Genomic DNA, 25,199 nt, shown 5'->3' with positions numbered 1-25,199 from the left:
ACCAGCGAGGCAAAGGCTAAAACATTTCCCCCCCCGCACCTGGCTGGTTCAACGCCCCAAATATGGCCTCCAGGGGACCGGGTTCCACATGTACTTGTAAAACCGCAAAGATGGATTTGAAAACGGACCTCCAGAACCGTTCCAACTTGAGGCAGGAACAGAACATTTGCACATGATTAACAGGACCCCTCCCACACCTCTAAGCGATGTCCCCCACCCCCTCAAACATCCCGCTCAACCTGGACTCCGTCAGGTGCCCCTGTAACCACCGTAATCAGTCCCAGCCTCGCACACAAGGTCGAGGCATTCACCCTCCACAGCACCTCGCACCACAATCCCTCCTCCAGTGTCGCCCCTAAACTTCTCTTCCCACTTAGTCTTAATCCACTCATCCTCCTCCAAAACCCTCCTGTAAATCCCAAGACAACCCCCTCTCCAACCCCCCGACTGACAGCACCTTCTCCAGCAACAAAGAGGAAGGTGCCATCAGGAAGGTTGGAAAGACCTTCCTCGCAAAGCCTTGAACCTGCATGTACCAGAAACCCTCCTCCCGCGCCAGCCCAAACTTCTCATGCAACTCCTCCAAACTCACAAACAGCCCTCCCAGAAACAGATCCTTCTTCTCCCTGATCCCTGTCTGCTCCCATCCCCGGAACTTTGCATCCATCCTCCCCAGCTCAAATCCGCGATTCCCCCGATCGGCATCACCCTCGACCCTGCTTCCAACCTGAAGTGCTGTCGGAACTGCCTCCAAATCTTCAGCATGGCCGCCACCACCACTGAACTTCCCGAACACTTCCCTGGCGCAAACAGGAGTGGCACCGCTGCCAGCGCCCACAACCCCCTACATGAACCCACCTCCATCTTTACTCACAAAGCCTCGCCCTCCCTATTTCAACCCATACCTTCGCTGCATTCACCACCCCGCAATCATACATCAAATTCAGGCCCAACTCTTTCTACCCCGCCCCGCCCCCCCAACTGCTACCCTTCTGTAGTACCACCTTTCCTTACCCTGGCCACCTTCTCTACCCAGATAAACAAAGAAATCAGCCTGTCCACTCCGTTGAAAAACACCTTAGGCAAAAAAGAGCGGTAGGCACTGAATTAAAAACAAAAACCACGGTAAAATGTTCATCTTCACCGCCTGCACCCGGTCTGCCAATGACAGAGGAAGATTATCCCACCTCAACAAATCTGCCTTCACCCTCCCCACCAAACTTAAAAAATTCAACTTCTGAAGACCTGTCTAATCCCGAGCCACTTGCACCCCTAGACACCCAAAAAGGGATGCTGCCACATGGCATGGCAGCTCTCCCACCCCGACCCCTGTCCCTGGAGAGAACGCCAAATAAATACTTGCTTTGCTCTCAAGTTCAGCTTATACCCCCAAAACGTCCCAAATCTTTGAAGCAAACCCATCATGTCCCCCACTGAGAAGCCTGGCTTCGAAATGTATAACAGCAAATCATCCGCATGTACAAGGCCACCCTATGTTCCACATATACCCTGCTGCGCCCCCCACTATCACCTTCCACAACTCCAAGCTCCGCAGCGCAGTGACCATGGGCTCTATCGCCAAGGCAAACAGTACCGGGGGGGGAAAGAGAGGACAGGGACATGGGGCACCCCTGCCTCGTTCCCCGGCGCAAGGAAAAATACCCCAAATTCATATCATTTGTGCGCACGCTTGCCATAGGCTCCTTATTCAACAAACTTAGGCCCAATCCCAATCTTCTCCAACACGGTAACCAGATAACTCCACTCCACCCGATGAAACGCCTTCTCCCATTCAATGCCACCACCATCTCCAACACCCTCCCCTCTGCCGGAGAAAGCACAATATTCAGCAGCCACCTCACTCAATGACAACTGTCTGCCCTTAATGAATCCCATCTGATCCTCCGCAATCACTCTCGGAAGGCACACCTACCACCTTAACACCAGCATCTTTGCCAATCTCTTGGCATCTACATTCAGCAGAGATATGGGCCGATATGACGCACACTCCACCGGGTCCTTACCCTTCTTTAGTAGTAACAAGATGGAAGCCTGACCCATCACTTCTGGCAAAACCCCCCTAACCATCGCACCGTTGAACATACAAGGGCACGTGCTTATCCTTAAATTTCTTGTAAAACTCCACCGGGAACTCATCCGGCCCAGCCACCTTCTCCATCTGCATCTCCCCAATCGCCGCCTTCACTTCCTCTACCCCAGACTACTCAGCCCTGCCTTCTCCATTTCACCTACCCGTGAGCACACTAACCTCCTCAAAAACCCTCTCATCCCCACTCATGCTCTGGTGATTCCGAGTTCTGGGCAGCAAGGTAGCATAATGGTTAGCACTGTTGCTTCACAGCGCCAGGTCTGACCGTGTGGACTCTGCACATTCTCCCCGTGTCTGCGTGGGTTTCCTCAGGGTGCTCCGGTTCTCTCCCCCCCCCCCCCCCCCCCACCCCCCCACAAGTCCCGAAAGACGTTCTTGTTAGGTGAATTGGACATTCTGAATTATCCCTCAGTGTACCCGAACAGGCGCCGGAGTGTGGTGACTATGGGATTTTCACAGTAACTTCATTGCAGTGTTAATGTAAGTCAACTTGTGACACTAATAAATATTATTCTACAAATCGCTATAAAACTCAAGAACCTTATTAATAAGCTCTGCGGCCACCACCAGCTCACCAGCCCTATCTCCGCAGTTTGCCTGCAGAGCTGACCTGCCAACAAACGACCAGCCTTCACCCCATACTCATAGACATCCTCCTTCTCCCTTCTCAGCTGAAGCATTACTTTCCCCAGATCAAACCTCTCCTGCAACCCCTTCCTCTTCACCAGGACCTCCCGTAGCTGCCACCCCCCTCCCCCGCCCCCGATCAGCCACCACCTTCTCCATCTGGAGCCTCAGCCTCTTGCCTACCAAAATCGCCACACACCCCTGCACCCTACTATGAAACCCCTAATGAAACACGTGGCTCACCCAACCCTTCCTAAACCTCATTGGTCCGTCACCCTCAGATAGGTCTCTTGCAGCATCACCACATCAGCCTTCAAACTCTTCAAGTGCAAGAAAACTCTCGCTCTCTTCACCGGTCCCCCCAACCCCTTAACACTCCACGTCACCATTCTGACCGGGTCTGTCAAAACCTGCCCAACCAGGCTCCAAAAACCACGGCCCCTCCCCCACCACACTCCCATTCACTAGCCAACCTTCGTTCGCTAGCACGGTGACCCCTGCCAGAGCCTCCTCCTCCCAATCACACCCATAGCAACCCTGCCCCCCACATGCCCAGAACCCTCCAACACCCCACCCCTTACTCCCACCAAAAGCAAATCTCCACCCCCCCCCCCCCCAACCATACAATCAGAGTGGGGAGACTACATCCACCACACCAATGAAAAGAACAAAAATCCCAGTGGAAAAAAATCAAAGAAAAATCCCAGTCCACACCATCCACGTCCAAATCCCAAAATTCATCTCAGTCCCAGTCCGTCACGAACGCCCCCGCCATCTCAAAATAGGAGTCCTTTGAATTGAGTCACTCTCCGCTTCGCTGGGTAGACCACTCCAAACCTCACCTGCTGCAGTACAATTTCGCCTTCACCCGTCCACAGGCCGCCTGCCTTCTCGCCAACTCCGTCATAAGATCATGGTATACATGTATACCAACACCTTTCCACTTCACATCCTGCTTCTGCTTCGCCCAATTCCAAACCTTGTCCTTCACATGGTTACTGTGGAAGCAGATTATGACTGCCCTTGGTGGCTCATTCGTTTTAGACTTTGGCCGGAGCGACCAGCAGGCCCTGTCCAGCTCAGAGGGAGGGCGCTTACCCCTTCCCATCTCCTTGGTGAACATATCCTCAAAGTATTCTTTTTAAAAAATAAATTTAGAGTACATTATTTTTTCCAATTAAGGGGCAGAATAGCATGGTCAACCCACCTAGCCTGCACATCTTTGGGTTGTAGGGGTGAGACCCACGCAGATATGGGGAGAATGTGCAAATTCCACATGGACAGTGACCCGGGTCCTCAGCGCCGTGATGCAGCAGTGCTAACCACTGCACCGCCCTTCCACATAGTATTCTGTCGATCTCCTGCTCTTCACAATCTCGGGCAAGCCCACGATCCTCAAATTCGGTCTCCTTGACCCGTTCACCAGGTCCACCACTTTGGCTTTTATCCCTTTATTGACTGCCGGCACCCTCCACAGCTCCTTACCCATCGAGGTGAACTAGTCGCATTGCTGCGACAATGCCTCCTCCACCCCCTTCATCTTCTCCCCTTGCTCCCTCAGCCCCACTGACGTCTTGGTCAGTGCAGCCTTTATCGGGGCAATCATCCCCTCCACTCATTCTTTGAGTGAGATCATCATCTCCCTCCGATGCACCTCTAAATGCTTGGCGAACAGCATTTCAGACTCCCCCGATACCACCTTGGTCAGTTTCAACCGAAATGGGAGCTGCCCCATCCAATGAACCTGCACCCATCATCTTTCCTCCCGCCGGACTCACAACAGCACTCGCCGGCAAACTTTTGCTCGTCCCCATCCTTCCCTGACCTTTCTTCTGGAATTTCAACGTTCTGCCAATTCCGTAGAGCTTCCCGCACCAGCTTGTCCAAAAAGTACCTCTGAGACCAGGCATAAAGATCTGAAAAATCTAGCTGAAGTTCACATGTTGGCTCCTGCTACATGTCGCCACCGGAAATCCTTCAGCTAACTGTTTTAAAAAAATATATATATATTTATTAAAGTTTTTTTACCAACACAATTTTTTCCCCCTTACAAACAATAACCCCCCCCCCCCCGCCCCCGCCCCCCCCGGGGCGACTAGCCATCTCCTTTTCTGGGCCAGTCCTGTGTCCGCGTCTCCCTCACCCTCCAGTCCCCCAGCCGGGGGACCTCCGTCCCGACCACCTCTTCTGTGTCCCATTCCCTTTCGGCCAGTGCAGCAACAACTCTTTCTCCCCCCCCCACCCACCCCCCCAATTCCGCTGACACCTGCTGACCCCGGCTTCCCCCGCCGTCCCTTTGACCACCCCCGCGTGGGAGTCTCCCAAATCAATATACATTCCTTCATTCCCCTTCCCGCCTTTCTTCCCGCACGCGGGTAAAAAAACAAAACAAAAAAAACTAAAACGCTTTCCAGAGCCTGCCCCGCCCCCTCTGGCGCAGCTCCTGTTGCGGCCTGGTCTCTCTCCCCCAGCCCATATAACATTTCCTGTGCTTGATTGACCCCCTATATACAACAACCATCATACTTCAACCCTCAAACACCCCCCACCCTCACAAACCCTCAGTTAGAGTCCAACTTGTCAGTTTGTATAAAGGTCCACGCCTCTTCAGGCGTTTCGAAGTAGTGTTGGTCCTTGTATGTGACCCACAGTCACGCTGGCTGCAGCATTCCAAATTTCACTCCTTTCCGATGCAGCACCACTTTGGCCCGGTTGAAACCCGCTCTCCGCTTAGCAACCTCCGTGCTCCAGTCCGGGTATATTCGGATCTCTGCATTGTCCCACTTGCTGCTCCGCTCCTTCTTGGCCCATTTCAGGACCCTCTCTCTGTCCGTGAACCGGTGAAATCTCACCACCATCGCCCTTGGCGGCTCATTTGCCTTGGGCTTCCTCGCCAGCACCCGGTGTGCCCCGTCCAGCTCCAGCGACCTCGAAGGGGCCTCCGCGCCCACCATCGCCCCCGCGTATGCTGCGGCATCGGCCCCCTCCACTCCTTCTGGGAGACCCAGGGTCCGCAGATTCTTTCTCCTCGACCCGTTCTCCAGGTCTTCGAGTCTTCCCGCCCACTTCTTGTGTAGCGCCTCGTGCCGCTCCACTCTCACCGCCAGGCCCAAGAGCTCGTCCTCCTTCTCACTCACTCTTTTCTGTACCTCCTGGATCTTCACCTCGTGGGCCTTCTGGGTTATCCCTCGTCCTTCAATTACCGCCAGCAGAGGCGCCAGCATCTCCTTACGCAGCTCCTCGAAGCAGCGCTTGATGAATTCCTGCATCTCCTCTTTGTCCCCGGCAGCCGCCATTTTGCTTTTTTCCCCCCGCTTCTCCAATGCCGCTTTTTTGGCTGTTGCACTTCGGGTCCGGTCCATAAAATTTGGTAGGGGACCTCTCTCTTCTCTTCCCCACGGGTTGTCTGTGAAAAAAATTCCGTTGGGGCTCCTCTAGCGAGCCCGAAAGTCCGTGATCGCGGGAGCTGCCGAATCGTGCGGCTTAGCTCCGCATAGCCACAACCAGAAGTCCAGCTAACTTGTTTTAACTTCCATCAAACCCTTTTGCTTCATTATCTGGCCAGGTCAGTCTCTGGTGTAGCCATCTAAGATGGCCACCCGCAAAGGACCATGGGAATTATGGCCAACCCAGGACTCGGACAGATACAGAGCCTATGTATATCTGAAACACAGGTAACCAGGCCTGATAGAAACCCCCCCCACTCGTTTGCATTTTAATGGCCCATTTTCCCAGGACAATAGAACTCCAATCAAGCAACCGGCACAGTCAGACTGATCGGCGCCACTCCCTTTACTCAGAAAACCCAATTGCCACGGTCAATGACTGCTAAGGACCCGCCCAGCTACCAAGGCACCCGCCCCTTTATTGGCCGAAATTGAAGACAGTGATCAGAGCCCTGTCGAACTATTGGGTCCAAGGTTAAGGACCGCCCCAAAGAGCGCGAAATCCCAGAGGGATAAAAGAGAGCACAGCCATGTGTTCGGTCTCTTTTGGATCCGGCCTGTGCCAGTCCAATTGCAGCAGGAACAGCCAGTTAAGTTCAAGATCAACGATCGCTACCTGACGGATGAGCCCAGCAGAGACAGAGCCGCTTTCTTCGAACCAGCCAAGTGAAATCCAGATAAAGGCCCTATCCATTTGCACAGTGCCGGTCACCCTGAAGTTAAGTATAGGTTATTGTAGCTGATAGGTGTAGTTTAACTCGTAGTAGATATTGTGTTTGCACGTCGAGGTAACTCTTGTGTATGTAAATAAATTATCTTTTGAACTAACTAACTGGTTGTGTGGTCATTTGATCGACACAAGAGAAGGCTTGTGGTTCACCAACATTATTATTAATATTAGCAACAGTATTGGCAACGCTGTTGGGATCAAAACGGGCAACATTATTGCCGACTCTGGTGGGATTCGATAAGAAGTCACTTTGTCACTCCAAGAGAACCCACAAACTTTGAATCCAATTGAGAGAAAGAGAATGAACCATAAGTGCAAGTCCCATGTCTACCAAAAAAAAGAATTTCGGAAGTGTGTATTAACCCGCATGCGTACCGAACAGGAAGAGTAAGGTAAACTCGTTAGAATTGTGTACAACTATCGAGGGATTGCGAGCCGGAAAATAGCTTAAGCCATACCCACTGTTCAAATCGCCACCTTATTCCCCTGTCCCAAATTAAAAGTAAGAGAAAGAGATAAGAGAAGTAATGGCCACTAAAGCAATGGAAAGATTGATGAATCCACAGGAACCCGAGGTCGCAGCGACCAACAGAGCAGAGCAATACCCCATATGGGAGGAAGAGTTAAGGAAATACTTAAAGGGGAAAGGATGGCCCCTTTGGTCAAAGTTTTGCTCTCATGATGAATCAGGTCCAAGAAAGATAGGACAAACTTGGTGGATTGGATTGGATTTGTTTATTGTCACGTGTACCGAGGTACAGTGAAAAGTATTTTTCTGCGAGCAGCTCAACAGATCATTAAATACATGAGAAGAAAAGAGAATAAAAGAAAATACATAATAGGGTAACACAACATATACAATGTAACTACATAAGCACTGGCATCGGATGAAGCATACAGGGTGTAGTGTTCATGAAATCAGTCCATAAGAGGGTCATTTAGGAGTCTGGTGAGTGGGGAAGAAGCTGTTTTTCAGTCTGTTCGTGCGTGTTCTCAGACTTCTGTATCTCCTGCCCGATGGAAGAAGTTGGAAGAGTGAGTAAGCCGGGTGGGAGGGATCTTTGATTATACTGCCCGCTTTCCCCAGGCAGCGGGAGGTGTAAATGGAGTCAATGGATGGGAGGCAGGTTCGTGTGATGGACTGGGCGGTGTTCACGACTCTCTGAAGTTTCTTGCGGTCCTGGGCCGAGCAGTTGCCATGCCAGGCTGTGATGCAGCCCGATAGGATGCTTTCTATGGTGCATCTGTAAAAGTTGGTAAGGGTCAATGTGGTCATGCTGAATTTCCTTAATTTCCTGAGGAAGTATAGGTGCTGTTGTGCTTTCTTGGTGGTAGCGTTGACGTGGGTGGACCAGGACAGATTTTTGGAGATGTGCACCCCTAGGAATTTGAAACTGCTAACCATCTCCACCTCGGCCCCGTTGATGCTGACAGGGGTGTGTACAGTACTTTCTTTCCTGAAGTCAATGACCAGCTCTTTAGTTTTGCTCGCATTGAGGGAGAGATTGTTGTCGCTACACCACTCCACTAGGTTCGCTATCTCCCTCCTGTATTCGGACTCATCGTTATTCGAGATCCGGCCCACTATGGTCGAGTCGTCAGCAAACTTGCAGATGGAGTTGGAACCAAGTTTTGCCACGCAGTCGTGTGTGTACAGGGAGTAGAGTAGGGGGCGAAGTACGCAGCCTTGCGGGGCGCCGGTGTTGAGGGCTATTGTGGAGGTGTTGTTGTTCATTCTTACTGATTGTGGTCTGTTGGTCAGAAAATCGAGGATCCAGTTGCAGAGTGGGGAGCCAAGTCCTAGGTTTTGGAGCTTTGATATGAGCTTGGCTGGGATTATGGTGTTGAAGGCGGAGCTGTAGTCAATAAATAGGAGTCTAATGTAGGAGTCCTTGTTTTCGAGATGCTCTAGGGATGTGCGTAGGGCCAGGGAAATGGTGTCTGATGTGGACCGGTTGCAGCGGTATGCGAATTGCAGTGGATCAAGGCGTTCTGGGAGTATGGAGGTGACGCGCTTCATGATCAACCTCTCGAAGCACTTCATTACGACTGTAGTCGTAATGAAGTGCTTGTGAGAACCTAAGCGAGGTCCACAAGAAAAATGTAGGGAAAGTCAGAAAGCCGATGGCAATAGTGTCCTGTTTGACACAGTTGCGAGGCACAGAGGAGATCGTGAAGATGCTCCATAGGCAGTTAATTGAGAAGGAAGAAAAGAACGTGGGAAACAGTAACGAAAGCGAGAAGATAATTGAGCAACTCCGGGAACAGTTAGCAGCTAAGGATAAGGAAATGGCCGATGTAAAACATGCACATCAATCTTGTCTAGTTCACTTCAATTCTTGTAGCCTCCAGACCCAGTACGATAAAGCCTACCAAGATAGACAACGTGCAGTCCTGGTAAGAGAGGAAACAGAACAACAGGTCGCCCAGCTAACTAGCAAATGCGCAGATTTAAAAGCAGCTTTGAGAGCGCTCCACAGCTCCATTAAGGAACAGAGGCAGAGTACCACTGACCATGCTAAGTGCCGACAGAAGATACAAAAGTTAGTCGCGACTCAGTACAGAATGGCTTCAGGAACACTTTCGGATAGGATTTAGATGAGGAAGATGCTCCCGATTGGCAAGAATTAAACGAAAGCGTCCAAAGGTACGTAGAGGACACGGGAAATCAAAATCGAGCCCCCCACGCCCCAAACAGAAAAGCACCCGCATCACCGACTGCACAGGCAGCACACAACCCCACTCACAATTCGACCCCCATGAATCCGGTTACCACAAAACGCGAGTCATCGGATCAGGATGAGCTTGATATCGTTTACACCACCCCACTACCCATAACCCAACTAAGAGAAGCTTGCATGAAAATTAGTCCATTCCCGCACACCACAGACGCACACAGTTTCTTTGAGGAGGTGCGCCAACAAAAAGTTATGTACGGCCTAGATGAGAGCAAGTAAAGCTAATAGTTATGAGCCTTAGCCAGTCCGTAAGATCAGCTTTGCCAGAACCCCAAAATGTAGGAGGAACCCTGCAGGAAATGAAAACAGCCATATTAGATGCCATCGGGTATAACAAAGGAGGTCCAGTCGAGGGGTTAAATCACTGCAGGCAAAAGAAGGGAGAGCATCCGACCGCATTTGCTGGTCGCCTATGGATTCATTTCATGGCAGCTTACGGACAATTGAATCGCGCACACCTAAATGAGGACACCACTAAATGGTCCCGCACCTTAGTCTCGCATGCCACAGACGCAGGTCAAAAGGCTTGTGTAAACTACGATCCCGCAGACCACACACACACAATGAAGTTTGGGTATTCAAACAACTTTCCAGAGCATGGGAACAAACCCTACACCGACAGACAGATCAGGACGAGATAGAAGCAAACATGCACCCAGTTAGGATTAGCCAGGACCCAGCATGGATAAACGACGGTAGACACGAGGGACAGCACCGCAGAGCACAGGCACCACGAGGTTGTTACAATTGTGGCCACATGGGAGATTACACCCGCGATTGCCGACCAAACCAGCACCGATACCAACAACCAAACCCCCCACCTAGGAACAATGTTAGGCCCATGCATAATGTTAGCGCCTGTTCAGACGATTTAGGGTTTAATTCCACAGATTGACGGTGTTCGGACTCCCCAACTTGGGTCTGTGACACAGGCTGGGACAAATCAGGCAGACCAGTAGTTACAGGCACAGTCCGGGGACATACAGTCGATTTTCTTTGGGACACAGGAGGATCCCGCACCACTTTGAACTCCTCCACCATGTTTCAACGGGACACATGACCCACCACAGACACCATCACCCTGAGTGGATTCACCAGCCACATGCAGCAAGGATATATCACAGCTCCCGTACCCATTCAGATAGGGAACATTAGCACCAGACACCCCATCGTTTTAATTGACTTACCCCAAACAGCAGAGCACATTTTTTGATTTCATGAGCTCCCATAACCTTTCGTTTGACCCAGTAAACAAATGCGTATGGCGAATGGCCAAAAGAGCTAGGCTTCCGCTACGCTCACAGTAGGTGATTATGAAAACAAGATTTGCTCGGTAGGAGACTATTGGTTTAATGCGCAAACAATTAGTGCAGACCAGACGATTAGAGAGGTCCTCGTAAAACACAAAGCTTCGTTCGCACAACACAAACATGACTGTGGGAAGATCCCAGGTACAATAAAGATGTCAGGTCTCGATCCAAAGCCGCAAAAGCAATACGGTTTCCCACAGCAAACCGAGGGTGAGATTTCGATGGTCATTAACAGTTTGTTAGACCAAGGAGTTATTCGACTCTTAGCGTTCACAAATAATGCCCCAATTTGGCCCGTAAAGAAGCCCCACTGTTCATAGCGACTAACGATGGATCACCGAGAACTTAATAAGATAACCCCTTTAGCAGCCCCCACTGATGCCACAAGTCCTGAGACCATGCTCAAACAGGGAATACAGGCAAAGTACTTCACAGTGCTGGGCATCAGCAATGGCTTTTGGTCCACCCTGTTAGACAAGGCCTGCCAGTATAAGTTCGCGTTTACGTTTCAAGGGCAGCAGTACACAGCCTCCCACAAGGATTCCATAACTTCCCCATTTTCCACCGACAATTGGCCAACGGACTTTCTAAATTTTCCCGACCCGAATGCCTAATACAATATGTAGATGATTTGCTCTTGCAAACGGACACAAAAGAGGAACACATAGAGCTCTTATCGGAATTACTAGGTCTACTGCAATCCATCGGATGCAAGGTCAACCCCAAAAAGGCCCAGATTTGAAAGGAAAAGGTTCTTTATTTAGGCACCATCATCACCCACGGGAAGAGAGAAATAGAGCAAAAACGGATCGAGTCCATCGTTAAATTGCCCCTGCCCCAAAATGCCACTGTACTCCGGCCATTCCTAGGTTTGGTAGGATATTGCAGAAATCATATAGATGATTTTACCACTAAAGCAGCCCCACTCTAAAGAGCTCCTTAAAACGAACGCCCCATGGGAATGGCTTCCACAGCACACAGACGCCATTGATGATTTAAAATGCACCCTAGGCACAGCCCCCGCTTTACAAGTTCCAAACCCAGACTTGCCCTATGCCATATAAGTAGCAACCACTGACCGAACCAGAGCAGCAGTACTCCTGCAAGAACGACACGATCACCTAGGACCCATAGCCTATGCCTCAAGAGTATTAGACCCTGAAGAGCAAGGATTCTCAGCCTGCAAACGGCACTTGCTGGCAGTCTTTTGGGCAGTACAGTACTTTGCGTACATCACAGGCCTTAATTCAGTAACTATCTTGACCAAACACCCCCCCCCTCAACTATTACTAGACGGTAGATTAAAGGTTCAGTTAGCCAAATCAGAGCAGCTCGCTGGACGCTACTGTTACAAGGCAGGGACATTACAGTAAAACGCACCAAAACCCACTCATTTCTGGCCAATAATCCTCAATGTGCAGGGACCCCACATGAGTGCCAGATCATAGCAGTCCAACACCACACAGGACCCTTTATCCCAAAGTCACTACACCCACGAGAGGCAGTACGACACAGGATTCCCAAACCACAGGTAATGCTTAAAAAATTTATGTAGACGGTTCCCCCACAATCGAAAATGGAGTTAGGATTACTGGTTGTGGAATTTACGTAGAAGACGGACAGGGACGACCACTAGAAGAGATCTCTTTAAAATTGCCAGGCCACCTAGGTTCACAAGCAGCAGAGCACGCAGCCATAGCCTATGTAATTCAGCACCCCGACTCTTTTCCAACCCCCGCATACACTCGGACAGCCCGTAAGTGTGCAACAGTTTAACAGAATTCCTGCCCCTGTGGGAATCTCGAGGTTTTGTTTCAGTCGATGGAAAACCCCTACCCTCTGCCCCTTTGTTAAAGCACATTCTCAAGACTGCCTCAGACCGCACACAAGGTATTATTAAAGTAAGAAGCCATCATCGCTCGTCCCCACCCGGTAATGTAAAGGCAGACGCCTTAGCCAAAGCAGGATCATACCATGGTCACTTCTGGCAGCCAGCCAAAAGCGAACCGATGCAATCAGTTCAGGTTTCCCAGACCAATATTGAGGATCTATCTCAAGCCCAAAAAGCAGACGACACCCTGAAACAGGTTTTAGACGGCAACTTCCCAGCCCCCTATGATAAATGGAAGGACGCACTGACTGTCCAGGACAGCATAGTTTTAAAAAGCAGAATTTATGTGGTCCCCACCCAGGACAGAAACCAGCTCATTTACCAATTTCATGACGGACACAGACATCAGGGGATAGACAATACCATTGCCCATTTAAGACCTTTGTGTTGGTGGCCAGATTTAAAAGGCGATGTAACCCATTATGTCGAAAATCGCGTTATCTGTGCACAGAACAATCCCGAACGTTACTCAAAGAAAGGACAATTACGTCACACCCGACCTGTGAATTGCCCTTGGACAAATTTGCAACTCGATTACATTGGCCCCCTTCCCCCTTTCAGAAATGGTTTCAAGTACATGCTGGGTGTAATCAACACCTTTACTAAATGGGTAGAAGCATTTCCCTCATGGACAAACACAGCAAAGGCCACCGCTAAGATTTTGACCCAACAGATATTCACATGCTGGGGTCTCCCCCGCAGCATTGAGTCAGACCAAGGTTCCCATTTCACCGGCAGAGTCATGCAACATGTTTTACCAATTTTTGGGATCAAGAGAAGTTCCATATAGCATATCACCCCCAATCCAGTGGCATTGTCGAGAGAATGAATCAAACTTTAAAAGCGACCATTAGGAAGATGGTGCAACAGAACAAAACTACGTGGGACATGGTCCTCCCATTTGCTCACATGTTTATTCGGAACACCGTTTCCAGTTCAACAGGTTTCATCCCACACACTCCCATGACCGGACGGCCCATGAAGGTTATTGAATATTTATTAGGCCTCGATTTTCAAGCCCTACAGTAACTGCCCTCACCCACGAAAAAGCAGTCCAACAGGTTACAGATAACATTAAAGCGGCACAACTCGCTGCAGCTGTCCGATTAGGCGCTCGAAGGAAGCAGAGTAAAGCCTGCTTTGACAAAACCGCCCACCCCGTAGAGTACACAGTCGGTCAGCAAGTAATGGTTTCACTTTACAACCCCAGTTCTTCCCTCTCCCCCAAATTTGCAGGACCCTACTACATTTACGACAGTGGGCCCCTCCGTGTACAAGATAACATACCCCAATGGTAAAACTGGTTGGTTCCACATCAACCAACTCAGTCTACGGATCCCAATGTAGCCACTCCCACCACATCTCTCTGGCAATAGGAGACGATTACGCCACGCCCATCGACAACCCAGTCCGACCCTTACGCCAACCCTCCCCCAGCCATGCTGGCATTTATCCCTTGTCCACGCCCACAGACCCAAACTCGTCTCCGCCAACAGGTACAGACTTTCACCTTGAACTGGACTCCAATGACAGAGAGAGCCTCCCGGATTTGATTACTATCCCTGAACGCTGGCGCGATCGCTCTGCCCCCAGTCACCCCAGCCCCCGGAACCACGACTTAGATATCTTTGATCCCTTATATGCCCTCCCCCAGCCACCGCCACAGCCTGATGACAGTAACTTGCCCTCCACCCCCACGACAAACAAGCCCCTTTGGCACCGCGACAACTCTTGCAGACTAGTAAAGCACAACGATTCGGACCATCCGACGGCCCACGCGACCAAGGCGCAGAAACGGCAGGCACGAGTCTGGCAACCGGGAGATGGTGATGATTCAGATACTAACTATCGTTTCGGTAATGCTTTTACAACACTGTTTGGTAAGAACCCTGAGGTGTCCAGATGATGAGAAAGAGACACCGCCAAAGTATTGAGGTGTCCAAGTTCTGATGGAGCCTGCCCTTTTTCTTCTTTTTTCTACTACATGGTTTTAATTCATGTCTCCCGACACACAATTACTTTTTTGATTCGAGCGTACAATGCCCTATGACAGTTAAAGGCACAAGTTTGTCGAAAAACAGATCACTGTTCTTCCAGTCTTTATGACAAGTTTCCATACGACTACAAACTCTTACCGTCCACCCAGGTAGGGAGTAACGGCACTGATCCCCGCCCTACCCGAGCACCTCAAATGCAACTGGTCAGTTAAGCTCAGGTAGTGGAGTAACGGCACTAACCCCCGCCTTACCCAGGGATTCCACCCATTCTTATCCTGCAGCGGCCCACACGCACCTCATGTTCCAGTCACTTCATACGCTCTGGAATGGTTCTCTACACTCTGCATTGTCTTTGGCAGGCCTTAGTTTCACCTTCTCTGCTCTCCCTTTGGTTGTGGTTTAAAGAACGCATTTTGCCACGTTCTGTACGCTCACCCCTTCTGTCCTTTACCTTCCATGACCCCCTGGTCGCTCCCCACCCGCTATTTACACATATGACACGATTGGTTGGTATACACGCTGCTACACGCGAACTACCTCTGAACCCTGGGACGAAACTCTAAAACTGGTCGCCCTGAAATTCGGCTGGTTAACATAAGCCTCAACCACCACTGGTTGCAAGTAAAGAACAGACTGGTCGGAGAAATTGTCCGCCCACTCCCCGCATCGACCACAAGCTGCGAGAGTCTCTGTACTTAAAAAATTTGCATTCTTGTCTCAAAATGGTATTTTTAAAAATTTTTTAAAATGAGGGAAACACATGGTGACAATCATAACGGGTAATTGGATTAAGGAGAGAAAGACTAATAAAACGAGATATTAACCAAAGATAATAACAGATACTAATGCTTGCACCCCCAGGATTACACGGAAAACAGAAAACACAGGATGAAGCAAGGACTGCTGACATGCGTTTGGATCATCGCGACTTCTGCAACTGCGCGCGTAACGGACTCTTGCCCCGAACACTACCACACAACAGGCCACCACCAACCCGGACACTACACCACACAAAGACAGACATCGAAACCCCCACTTGGTGCGAAAACATTGCCAAATGGAACCCCCTTTCATACATAGTAGAGGCCCTTCTAGTAATTGCAATAATCTGCAGTGTCATTCACACTTCGACTGCATAAATGGCGAGCAAAAGCCTCCCGCTCCCCGAAATATACAGTCCGAGCCCCCTTCTTTGGAATTCAACAAAATTAAATTTATGTACCATTCGCTGCTAAGAATAAACCATGTATCTCTTTAACTTTATTAGTCAATTTACTAAGATTAAGTGGAAATGTGATGCTGCTGTTTTAAATTTTGTACTGTATATAAGTTCTTTGATATTCACCAGCAGCTTAGATAGTGTTAGTTAGAGATCAACTACGCGGATAAAATCAATGTTTTATAGTGACCTAAATTAGTGACCGTTAGAGACGAATTAATTTATGGATGTATTAATGAAATATTAGGTAAATGTCCCAAACCATAAGATAGAGTAGAGTAGAACCTTGCCTTGACCAAGGGTGACTGGTCCACCACGGATGAACAGGGATTGATAGTGTGATCTACCACACTTCGCGTTCAGGATCAAGAGTATGGCATGTAGCCATCTAAGATGGCCACCCGCAAAGGACCATGGGAATTATGGCCAACCCAGGACTCGGACAGATACAGAGCCTATGTGTATCTGAAACACAGGTAACCAGGCCTGATTGAAATCCCCGGCTCGTTTGCATTTTAATGGCCCATTTTCCCAGGACAATAGAACTCCAATCAAGCAACCGGTACAGCTTCAGACTGATCGGCGCCACTCCCTTTACTCAGAAAGCACAACTGTCAAGGTCAATGGCCGCTAAGGACCCGCCCAGCCATCAAGGCACCCGCCCCTTTATTGGCCGAAATCGAAGACAGTGATCAGAGCCCTGTCGAACTATTGGGTCCAAGGTTAAGGACCGCCCCAAAGAGCGCGAAATCCCAGAGGGATAAAAGAGAGCACAGCCATGTGTTCGGTCTCTTTTGGATCCGGCCTGTGCCAGTCCAATTGCAGCAGGAACAGCCAGTTAAGTTCAAGATCAACGATCGCTACCTGACGGATGAGCCCAGCAGAGACAGAGCCGCTTTCTTCGAACCAGCCAAGTGAAATCCAGATAAAGGCCCTATCCATTTGCACAGTGCTGGTCGCCCTGAAGTTAAGTATAGGTTATTGTAGCTGATAGGTGTAGTTTAACTCTTAGTAGATATTGTGTTTGCACGTCGAGGTAACTCTTGTGTATGTAAATAAACCATTTTTTGAACTAACTCACTGGTTGTGTGGTCATTTGATCGATACAAGAGAAGGCGTGTGGTTCACCAACATTATCATTAATATTAGCAACAGTATTGGCGACGCTGTTGGGATCAAAACCAGGCAACACTGGCAAAGTGTTGACTTGTTTCCATTCTGCAATTCATTTGCTACTCTTCATTTGGTAATTTAGTGCGTTTCGGTGCCCACTTCTGGGATCTTCCCTCCTTTGCAGTCTTCCTTGTCCCTCCTCCGAAGTCCCACGTTGCCTCCCGAGGTCCCGCATTGCCTCCTCTGAAATCTTGCATTGTTTATGGATCTTTTTTGTTTGCGAGTTACCCTCTATTTGGGGTCCTCCAATTTTCCTGTCCATTGCCCTGTTTCTTGTAGTGCATTAAATGCATTACCACTTTTAAGCGGCCATTTAAAAAAAAATCTGTCAGCAGTTGCCGGTTCTCCCTTGGTGCTTTTCCTGCACTTTTGAAGTTTTGTTGCGACCCGCTGCTCCTCTCTTCCAAACCTCCAAAACCTCTCTCCACAATTGAAAAGCCTTTCCTACGATCGCTGCAGTCTTTTTATTTCTCTTTTGGCTGCAGAGAGTCTGATCTTCTGCCTCTTTTGATGTGCCTGTTTTTGTCGGTGACCGTTATTTAAAACTCTAACTTTTCTCTTTTTGAAGAAAAACAGGCTGGGGACTTCACTGATCCCAAAACTCCAGAACCTCTCTGCTGGAAGTCCCTCAGCGCAGATACAGTCATGGATGTTGCAGCTCCTTGGGGCATTTTTCCTTAGTTACTAAAAATCACAGCTCTTGCTTCTGAGGATTATTTTCTCCCTCTATACATTTTAAACTCCTGACTGCACCGGCCAATCCGGGCTTACTCCGCATCTGCACCTCGGGTACTGGCAATATCTCAACATCTCACTGGGTCTATTCGCCCAAAGACAGGCATTCAGGTAAGTATTTTCTCTTCTTCAGGCTTTGATGAAAATAGGATACTCCACGTGTCAGGTCACAGGCAGTCATCAATAATCCACCCCATTCTTGTCGTCATCATAATAATTGCACGCCAGCAGACTTCGTCAGGAATAAAGGTAATTTATTAATATGGAACAGCCGTACAGAGGCCGGCAAGCCACAGATGCCCTGGAGCAGCCCACCGGCTGCACCAGTCACTACATGCCTTCTGGCTGTCTTCTGTCTAAGAGAGGATTCCATCTCCTGGGATGATTATCCACTCTGAGCCCGAATTGGTCCCTCAAGCCAGTTGACCCTCTTCTGCTGTGCCACCCTTCAAGAGACAAACACCACAACCATCACAGAGATGCAGCAGCAAGTTTCATGGATTGAACAACCAAATGGAGAATCAACAGAAATCAAATCCTTTCGAGAAATTCTTTTGTTCAATGTTGGTTGAAAATCTTTGCTATCTAGTTAGTATCCAATATCAGCTTCACAAATTACACCAATTGGATATTAGTGTCATGACAGTGAATGAGTTTAAATTAAGATAGGGAAGTGCAAGATGTAACTCACTTGAGGTAAAAATTGGTCATGGCTCATTTTTGGGCACATGCCAACTGGGAAGACAGAGGACACACCACCCAATATTTGCACCTCAAAACCTAATATTAAGATGGCGTAGTTGCACCTAGAATTGGCTTATCCATTGTAAGGATTCAGGCCAGCAGGTTCAATGAATCACAGAAATCTGTGCTGCAGGAGGCCATTTAACCCATTGTGTCTGCACCAGCTCTCCAAACAAGCATCATGACTTATTGCTGTTACCGTGCCTGTTCCCCGTACCATCTATGTCAGTATGTTAACATATGAATTAGGAGAAGCAGGCAGGGCCCCTCAGGCCTGTTCCATCATTCAATAGATAATAGTTGATTGGATTGTGGTCTCAACTCCACACTCCGCCAACCCCCAATAACCTTTGACTGTCGCATTAGTCAAGAATCTATCTACCTCTGCCTTAAAAATAGGCATTGACCCTACCTCAACCATTCGCTGGGTTAGAGTTCAAAGATGAACCTCAGTACTGATTGGTCACAGAAAACTGCTTCCCGATATCGGCCCCCATTGTGCCCATTTTGCGGCTGAAACAGACCCAATTTGAACTGCTCTTTCTCTAGAGGTTTGATGCAAGTGCAGTTTTAGGACTTGTGTCCAAGGATGCATGATGAACAATTAGTGCAAATGTCTCCAAAATAAATACTACAGAGCATTTTATCTATGTTTTTTTTTTAATCAGAAAACTACCTGTAAAAGAGGATGCTCTGGAAATAAATGTCAGCGACAAAACTCCAGAAATTTCAATATATAAAACAATTGAAGTACATAAACACAAAATTCAGTTAACAAATAAGATTCCTACTTTAAAGACAATTATCAGCGAATCTGAACACATGAACTATCATACACATCTTAAGGACAGTCCATTTTCTTTCCTCTCTCCCATTACTTTGAATGATGTGTTTTAAAACACAGCAGTAACATTTTATGCTTTCCTTCATTTCTAGAGAAGGATGTAAAATTTTCTTCAAAAATAAAAAAAAATGCCCCAACTCAAGGCAAGAAATAACACCAAGAGCTTTATGGTGCAAATTTGCAGCAGAACCTATTATGGTAGCACCACAAAACATTTCATGCATATTATTCACCAGAGGCAGAGGGAGCAAAAGTTATACAATGGCTTCTGCTGCTCAGAGCACCTAAAACCCACTATTTATAAAGGGGACTAATGTTTCTTTTTGTCCCATGAAAGGTGAATGATGAAAGTACAGCGATAAAACCTTTTTTAAAAAAAAAGAAAACCTCACCAGAACATCAAACATAGTACAAACATAATTGTGTACGAAACAAGAACAAGGATTGTGGAAGTGCGGTGTGTGTGTGTGTGATGGGGCGGGGGTCTGCTGGGGTGACATTTGTCAGAAATCTCAAGTTCAAGTTGGGGAAGAACATCCAGAGAGATATTAAAAATCCTGTCCCCCACTTTAAAGTTTCATACACATGGAAAAAGATGGCTGGAAGAGACAGACAGCTATGGCCTTGGCCTACAATCCAATGCTTGGCCTTGGAATACAATAACATACATGGGATGCAACTCTTGGCTTAGATTTGCCTTCGCAAGTTGGAAACAGTCTACGACACACTGCAACGGTGGCGGGGGGAGTACGTTACATCCATCTGGATTATATAATAGCTTGTGCAAATTCACTGTGGTTTAGTGCTTAAACAGTAAAACTAAATTAGAACTTTCTAACATCAGTAAAAAGAATATTATGCAGGTTTACCATCATGCTTTCTCATCATGTACTCTTTTTTGGTAAAACTTTGAACTTTTGGTTGTACAGGTCAAATACAAATACTCATGGTAGAAGAGCTGGCAAATCTTGATCTCCCTGCTTACCTTTAAAGGAGTAGCTGAGGCAAACTATATTCTTTACTGCAACATTAAGAAAAACTAGAAATAAAAAGTACAATAACATTACACAAAAAGCTGAGCACACACTAACAAAACATTACATTAATAACTAGTAGAGCTGACACTGGAAAAAAAAGCGCCATCATAGAAAGCTGCAAATGTGAGGTAATATCCCATGTGGTTAACTCAAGAAATATGGCAGCAGGAATTACTCGCATTGACCATATAGATATTGGGTCAGATGCAGTATTGATGTATTGCCATAACCCTCTCCAATGTAAGGGCACCCTAAACCTGTGTTATAAAAACTCCAAGTGCTTCCTCTCCCTTGGCAAAATGAATGAAGCTTTCACTTCCTCCCACTCACCTTACGAAAATTTGTTACCTCCCTGGCTTCCTGGACAAAGCAGCAGTTCACTGCAACTACCATGTTAATCTAAAGCAATCAAGCGATGAAAACCTGACCCTTTCTGGGTATTTTAACTAGAACACGAGATGCTGCTTTGCATTATAGAGAAGTTGAAATTTATAATTGGTTGCAACTAGACAAGAAAGGCAGAGTCCACTGCAAAACTGATTGGAACCACTCGGGTGTTTAGGCAAGGGGCAGCATTGGGGGGGGGGGGGGGGAAATCAGCGTACCTCATGAACGGAAGAGGCCTATGATGTAGAACGTGAATGGGAAAAAGCAGTGACTCAAAAATCAAGAATCAGATTGGCCTAGGTAACAGACAAAGAAAAATATTTGATACACCACAATAATTAAAAAAGATCAGCTGGCAATGCAGAAATGTATCATGAAATACATATACTTTCTACGCGATTTGCAACTGCAAAGCACCAATCCAAGTGCTTTCAGTATGGGAAAATTTCTACACTTTTTTGGAGGCAATTAGTAGCTAAATCGTGGTTTATTCTCACAAGATTATCAAAAACCTTTAGTACAGCTGGTTGTGTTTAAGAACATGCTGCAAATAATAAAACAATGCCAGTCATCTGGAAAAATAATTAAAAGGTTCCTTAACAGTTCAATTGTTAGAATGCCCCAGACCACCATAAGGCATTCAATTTTAAAGTAAAACTTGCATCTTTAAAAACATTGATAGAAACACACTTTTGTCATTCATCTCTGTTCATGGGGCAGATCATTCTGGAGTTGTATCTACAGCATGTTCAAATATTGTTGCCCATACAGAGCTATAAAAAAAATGGACTAATATTGGCTCAATTACATATAGCACAATGTCCTTATTCGTTCAAGTATTGATCACCTCTGTACAGAATTGATGTGACAAAGCATGTTTAACCTCGTTCTGCTGTCCTTGTTGTGCTGCTGTGACCGAGACTCTCTCCCATAGTCTTGGCTGGTGTTTTCTTCAGAGTTTCTTTTCCGTAGCCTGCTCCTCTCCTGTCTAACGTCAGTCTCAGTCTCCGAGTCGCTCAATTCAACATCGGGACAGTAGCCATCGTTATCCTGGTATGCTGTAGTCGCTTGGTGCTCAGAAAGCTGCTTACTCCACAGGCGATCTTTGGCTGATCCCCTTTTTAAAGGCTTTTCACAGTTTCGGAAGTCTTCTGAAGTCCTCACTAAACTGTCCAACCTGTCTTTGCAAGGCTGACTAAATTCTCCCAATTTTGATTTTCTGAAAGTGCCCTGGTTGGCAAAATGATTTGTAAGAGTTGTCACTTTATCATAGGAAGTTTGACTGGAACTGTCTCTTTGAATAATAATGCCTGACCTGCCTGTTAGGCCATTTGATTTGAGTAACCCTGGACTATTGTTGTCTCGCACCTTTCCATTGGCATCAGTCGATTGTCCACGTAGTGATATATGAAACGTTGATGGTTTTCCAGATGCTTGCTCCACACGACATTCGGGGGATGGTAGTGAACTAACTGCCTGAACATCCTGCCTATGGCGGCTACCAGTCAGCAACAGTCCATTGCTTCTTTCCTCATGTTTAAGCCAGTGATTGGACTGTAGTTTCTTTTCACTAGTTCTGGAGCTTTGTGGTGTTGCCAAATTGTTTTTACTGTACAAACTACCATCGACGTTGACAGAAAGTGGACCATTGACTGCAGTGGTAGCATTCCGTGAAGATTTTGTAGATGTTTTTAGCTTTATTGTAATTCTTGGAGGGTCATGGAACATCAATCCTTCCCGTGGTAATGACAAAGGCAGCCCTTAAAATGAGGGGAGAAAAGTTCAGAAGCTATTTTTTAAAAACACACACACCCACCCCACTCACACCTGCAAAAGGTAAAAGCAAAATATTTTGCAATATTGGGGAGGGCTTAAACTAACTTGGGAGGGAGATGGGGATCAGAACAAACCATTAGAAATGAAAAACAAGATGTACACAGAATTGGGAGATAGCATGAGAGCAAGAAACAGTGTTATGAATACCTAGCTCATGGTTCATAGTGATACTTTAGAGGTAGTTTTAAGTTCTGAAAAGATTAAAGTTAACAAGAGAAACGGGGATAAATGCAACTAAAACAGCTTGAAGATTAGTACACTTAAGTAAGCATCGCACCAACCTTTTAAGGGGTGAACAGCTAGAAAGGCAAGATCATAGAATAGTAGGTTGGCTGACTTAGCTGGATGAGGAGTCCACGCTGCTTGCAGTCCAATAAATTGTTTTGCTTTAGGAGTCAAAGATACAATTTATTTGAAAGAATTGAGTGAGTCCTGGAAGATTATGTCGTCAGGGAGGTGGGAGGGGCTTAAGAAAATTCCATGCTTTCAATTTATCTGTGTGTTTGCTGGGGGGGGGGGGGGGGGGGGGGAAGAGCGCGTTCTGCAGCTGTTAACAGGCTCCAGACAGCAAAAGCATTGCCGTTAGCTGGCTCTGTAGTTCGGGTTCAGGAGAAATCCTGGGGAGCTGAGAAGTTGTGAAAAGGTCACTGGCTCCAGGCTGGGAACGGTTAGGGCTCAGAAGAAGCTCTGGCAGGCATTTTATTAATATTTTGGCATAGCTGGCTAGATTAGAGCTTAATGAAATGACAGGGGCATGCAAGCAGTGAAGCTAGCTGGCTATTAAAGAGCTGAAACTGCACCAGCAAAGTGCAGACTCTGACATCAAGGATAACTCATCTTGGGTGTTGAGACTGAAACCCTGGGAGGTGTGCAGTCCTTGAGACAGTTCAAGCTGGAGTGGCTTTAAGGGAATTCAGAGGCTTAATTTTTGAAAGTGAAAAGTTTAGAACCCCTCATGAGAGAGACAGGATTTTAACAAGTTTGGTTAACTGCGTTCACTGATGTCTGGATGGATTGCTGAGAGATGCATGGAATCGGTTTAGGTTACATTTGCTATTTATTGCGCAGTCTGGTGGGTTCAGCCTTGGAAATATATATGCACTGCATGGAGTGATACATTATTTTCAAAAAATGTGTTCTACTGCACAAAATAGGTCAGCATGGTAAGAGTCTAGGTAAAGTTTTACTGATGTTGGTTTGAAAACAAAAGCAGAGGAAATTTAGACACCAAGTGCAACAAAAAGAACAAGCATCCAGATATCATCTTCAATTTCAGCGTGGCATCACAGTATAGTCTGTTCTTGCACAGCTTTGAAATCATAAATACATGGTGCAAAACCAGTCATTAACACTGTGGGAAGGATGGAGGAAAAGTACCTGCTATTACTAACAGAGAACGATTTCAACACATTTATACTCTGAAATTTATTACCATTTGGGTTCCTGTGACCATTTGTTTTTCCTGATTAACACCTAGATGTGCTTTTTTAAAAGCAGAGAGGTTGGGGGAGGGTATTCCCTACTCTCAGTATGTGCCTTGATGGGGAGTTGATCTGATCTGTCCCAAGAAAGCCATGTTGGGCTGTGCACATACAGGTAAATGTGTGATGATTCAATTGTGTAATAAGTAAATATTTTAGCACTGCCATGTCATTTTGGAATCACCTAAAACCTTAGCGTAGCAACTACAATGCCAGATATTTCACTAGATCAGTGTTCAATTTGGTGATGAGAAAGTATTCTTTTTACTAAGCTAATAAATTGGTCTTTTAACTTGAAGCTTGTTGATAAAAATGCACATTTTTTGTTACGATAACTGCAAAATAAATTTCTTTCCAAAATTTGCTCAGACCCCAAGAGTGATAAAATATATTTGAAATGCGGCTCCTCACCTGAAAATGTTAGACACCCTATGTTAAAGCAAACAAACAACAGAGATGCCATTATACTACTGGGTGTATCCTAGTACTCCAACTAGTGGAACTGGCAGTGAACATAAAAGTAAATCCGAAAGTTTCTATATGCATATAAAGAGTAAAACGGGAGTTAAAAAAGAGCGCGCAGTTAGAGACTAAAAAGGTTCCTCAACCATTAAGGCAGAGTGCATGGCTAAGTTACTAAGTGAATACTTTCCATATAGCTGAGATACTGGAAAAGCTAAAAATTGATAATAAGGTATCAGAAGGTCTGGGTGTACTAAAGGCCGATAAGTCACCAAGACCGGATCAGATGTATCCAATGGTACTGGAGGGAAGCAAAGGTTGATAACCGTGTCCAAAAACAGGAGGAATCTGGACAGAGTAGATAGGAGCAACTGTTCCCATTGGTCGAGAACCAGAAGACGCCAATTTAAAGATAAATGGCAAAAGACATTT

The 25,199-nt window shown here is 47.0% G+C and overlaps 1 protein-coding gene and 1 long non-coding RNA gene across 3 annotated transcripts in view; one reads left to right on the top strand and one right to left on the bottom strand.

Annotated features, from left to right (window-relative positions):
• The window catches only part of LOC140392057 (uncharacterized), a 99,939-nt gene that overhangs the window by 54,670 nt on the left and 20,070 nt on the right, over positions 1-25,199 (top strand). The window lies entirely within an intron of this gene.
• jade3 (jade family PHD finger 3) overlaps positions 21,461-25,199 on the bottom strand; it is a 72,324-nt gene continuing 68,585 nt past the window's right edge. For both annotated transcript variants that reach the window (XM_072477263.1, XM_072477264.1), the window contains one exon: positions 21,461-22,748. In XM_072477263.1, the coding sequence (XP_072333364.1) occupies positions 21,832-22,748 (917 nt within the window). In that variant the 3' untranslated portion in view covers positions 21,461-21,831. The remainder of the gene's footprint in view (positions 22,749-25,199) is intronic.

This window comes from Scyliorhinus torazame, chromosome 15, assembly GCF_047496885.1.
Source record: "Scyliorhinus torazame isolate Kashiwa2021f chromosome 15, sScyTor2.1, whole genome shotgun sequence".
Taxonomy (NCBI): Eukaryota; Metazoa; Chordata; class Chondrichthyes; order Carcharhiniformes; family Scyliorhinidae; genus Scyliorhinus; species Scyliorhinus torazame.
Note: the sequence above shows the minus strand (reverse complement) of the source record. Positions and strands in the feature narration are given on the sequence as shown.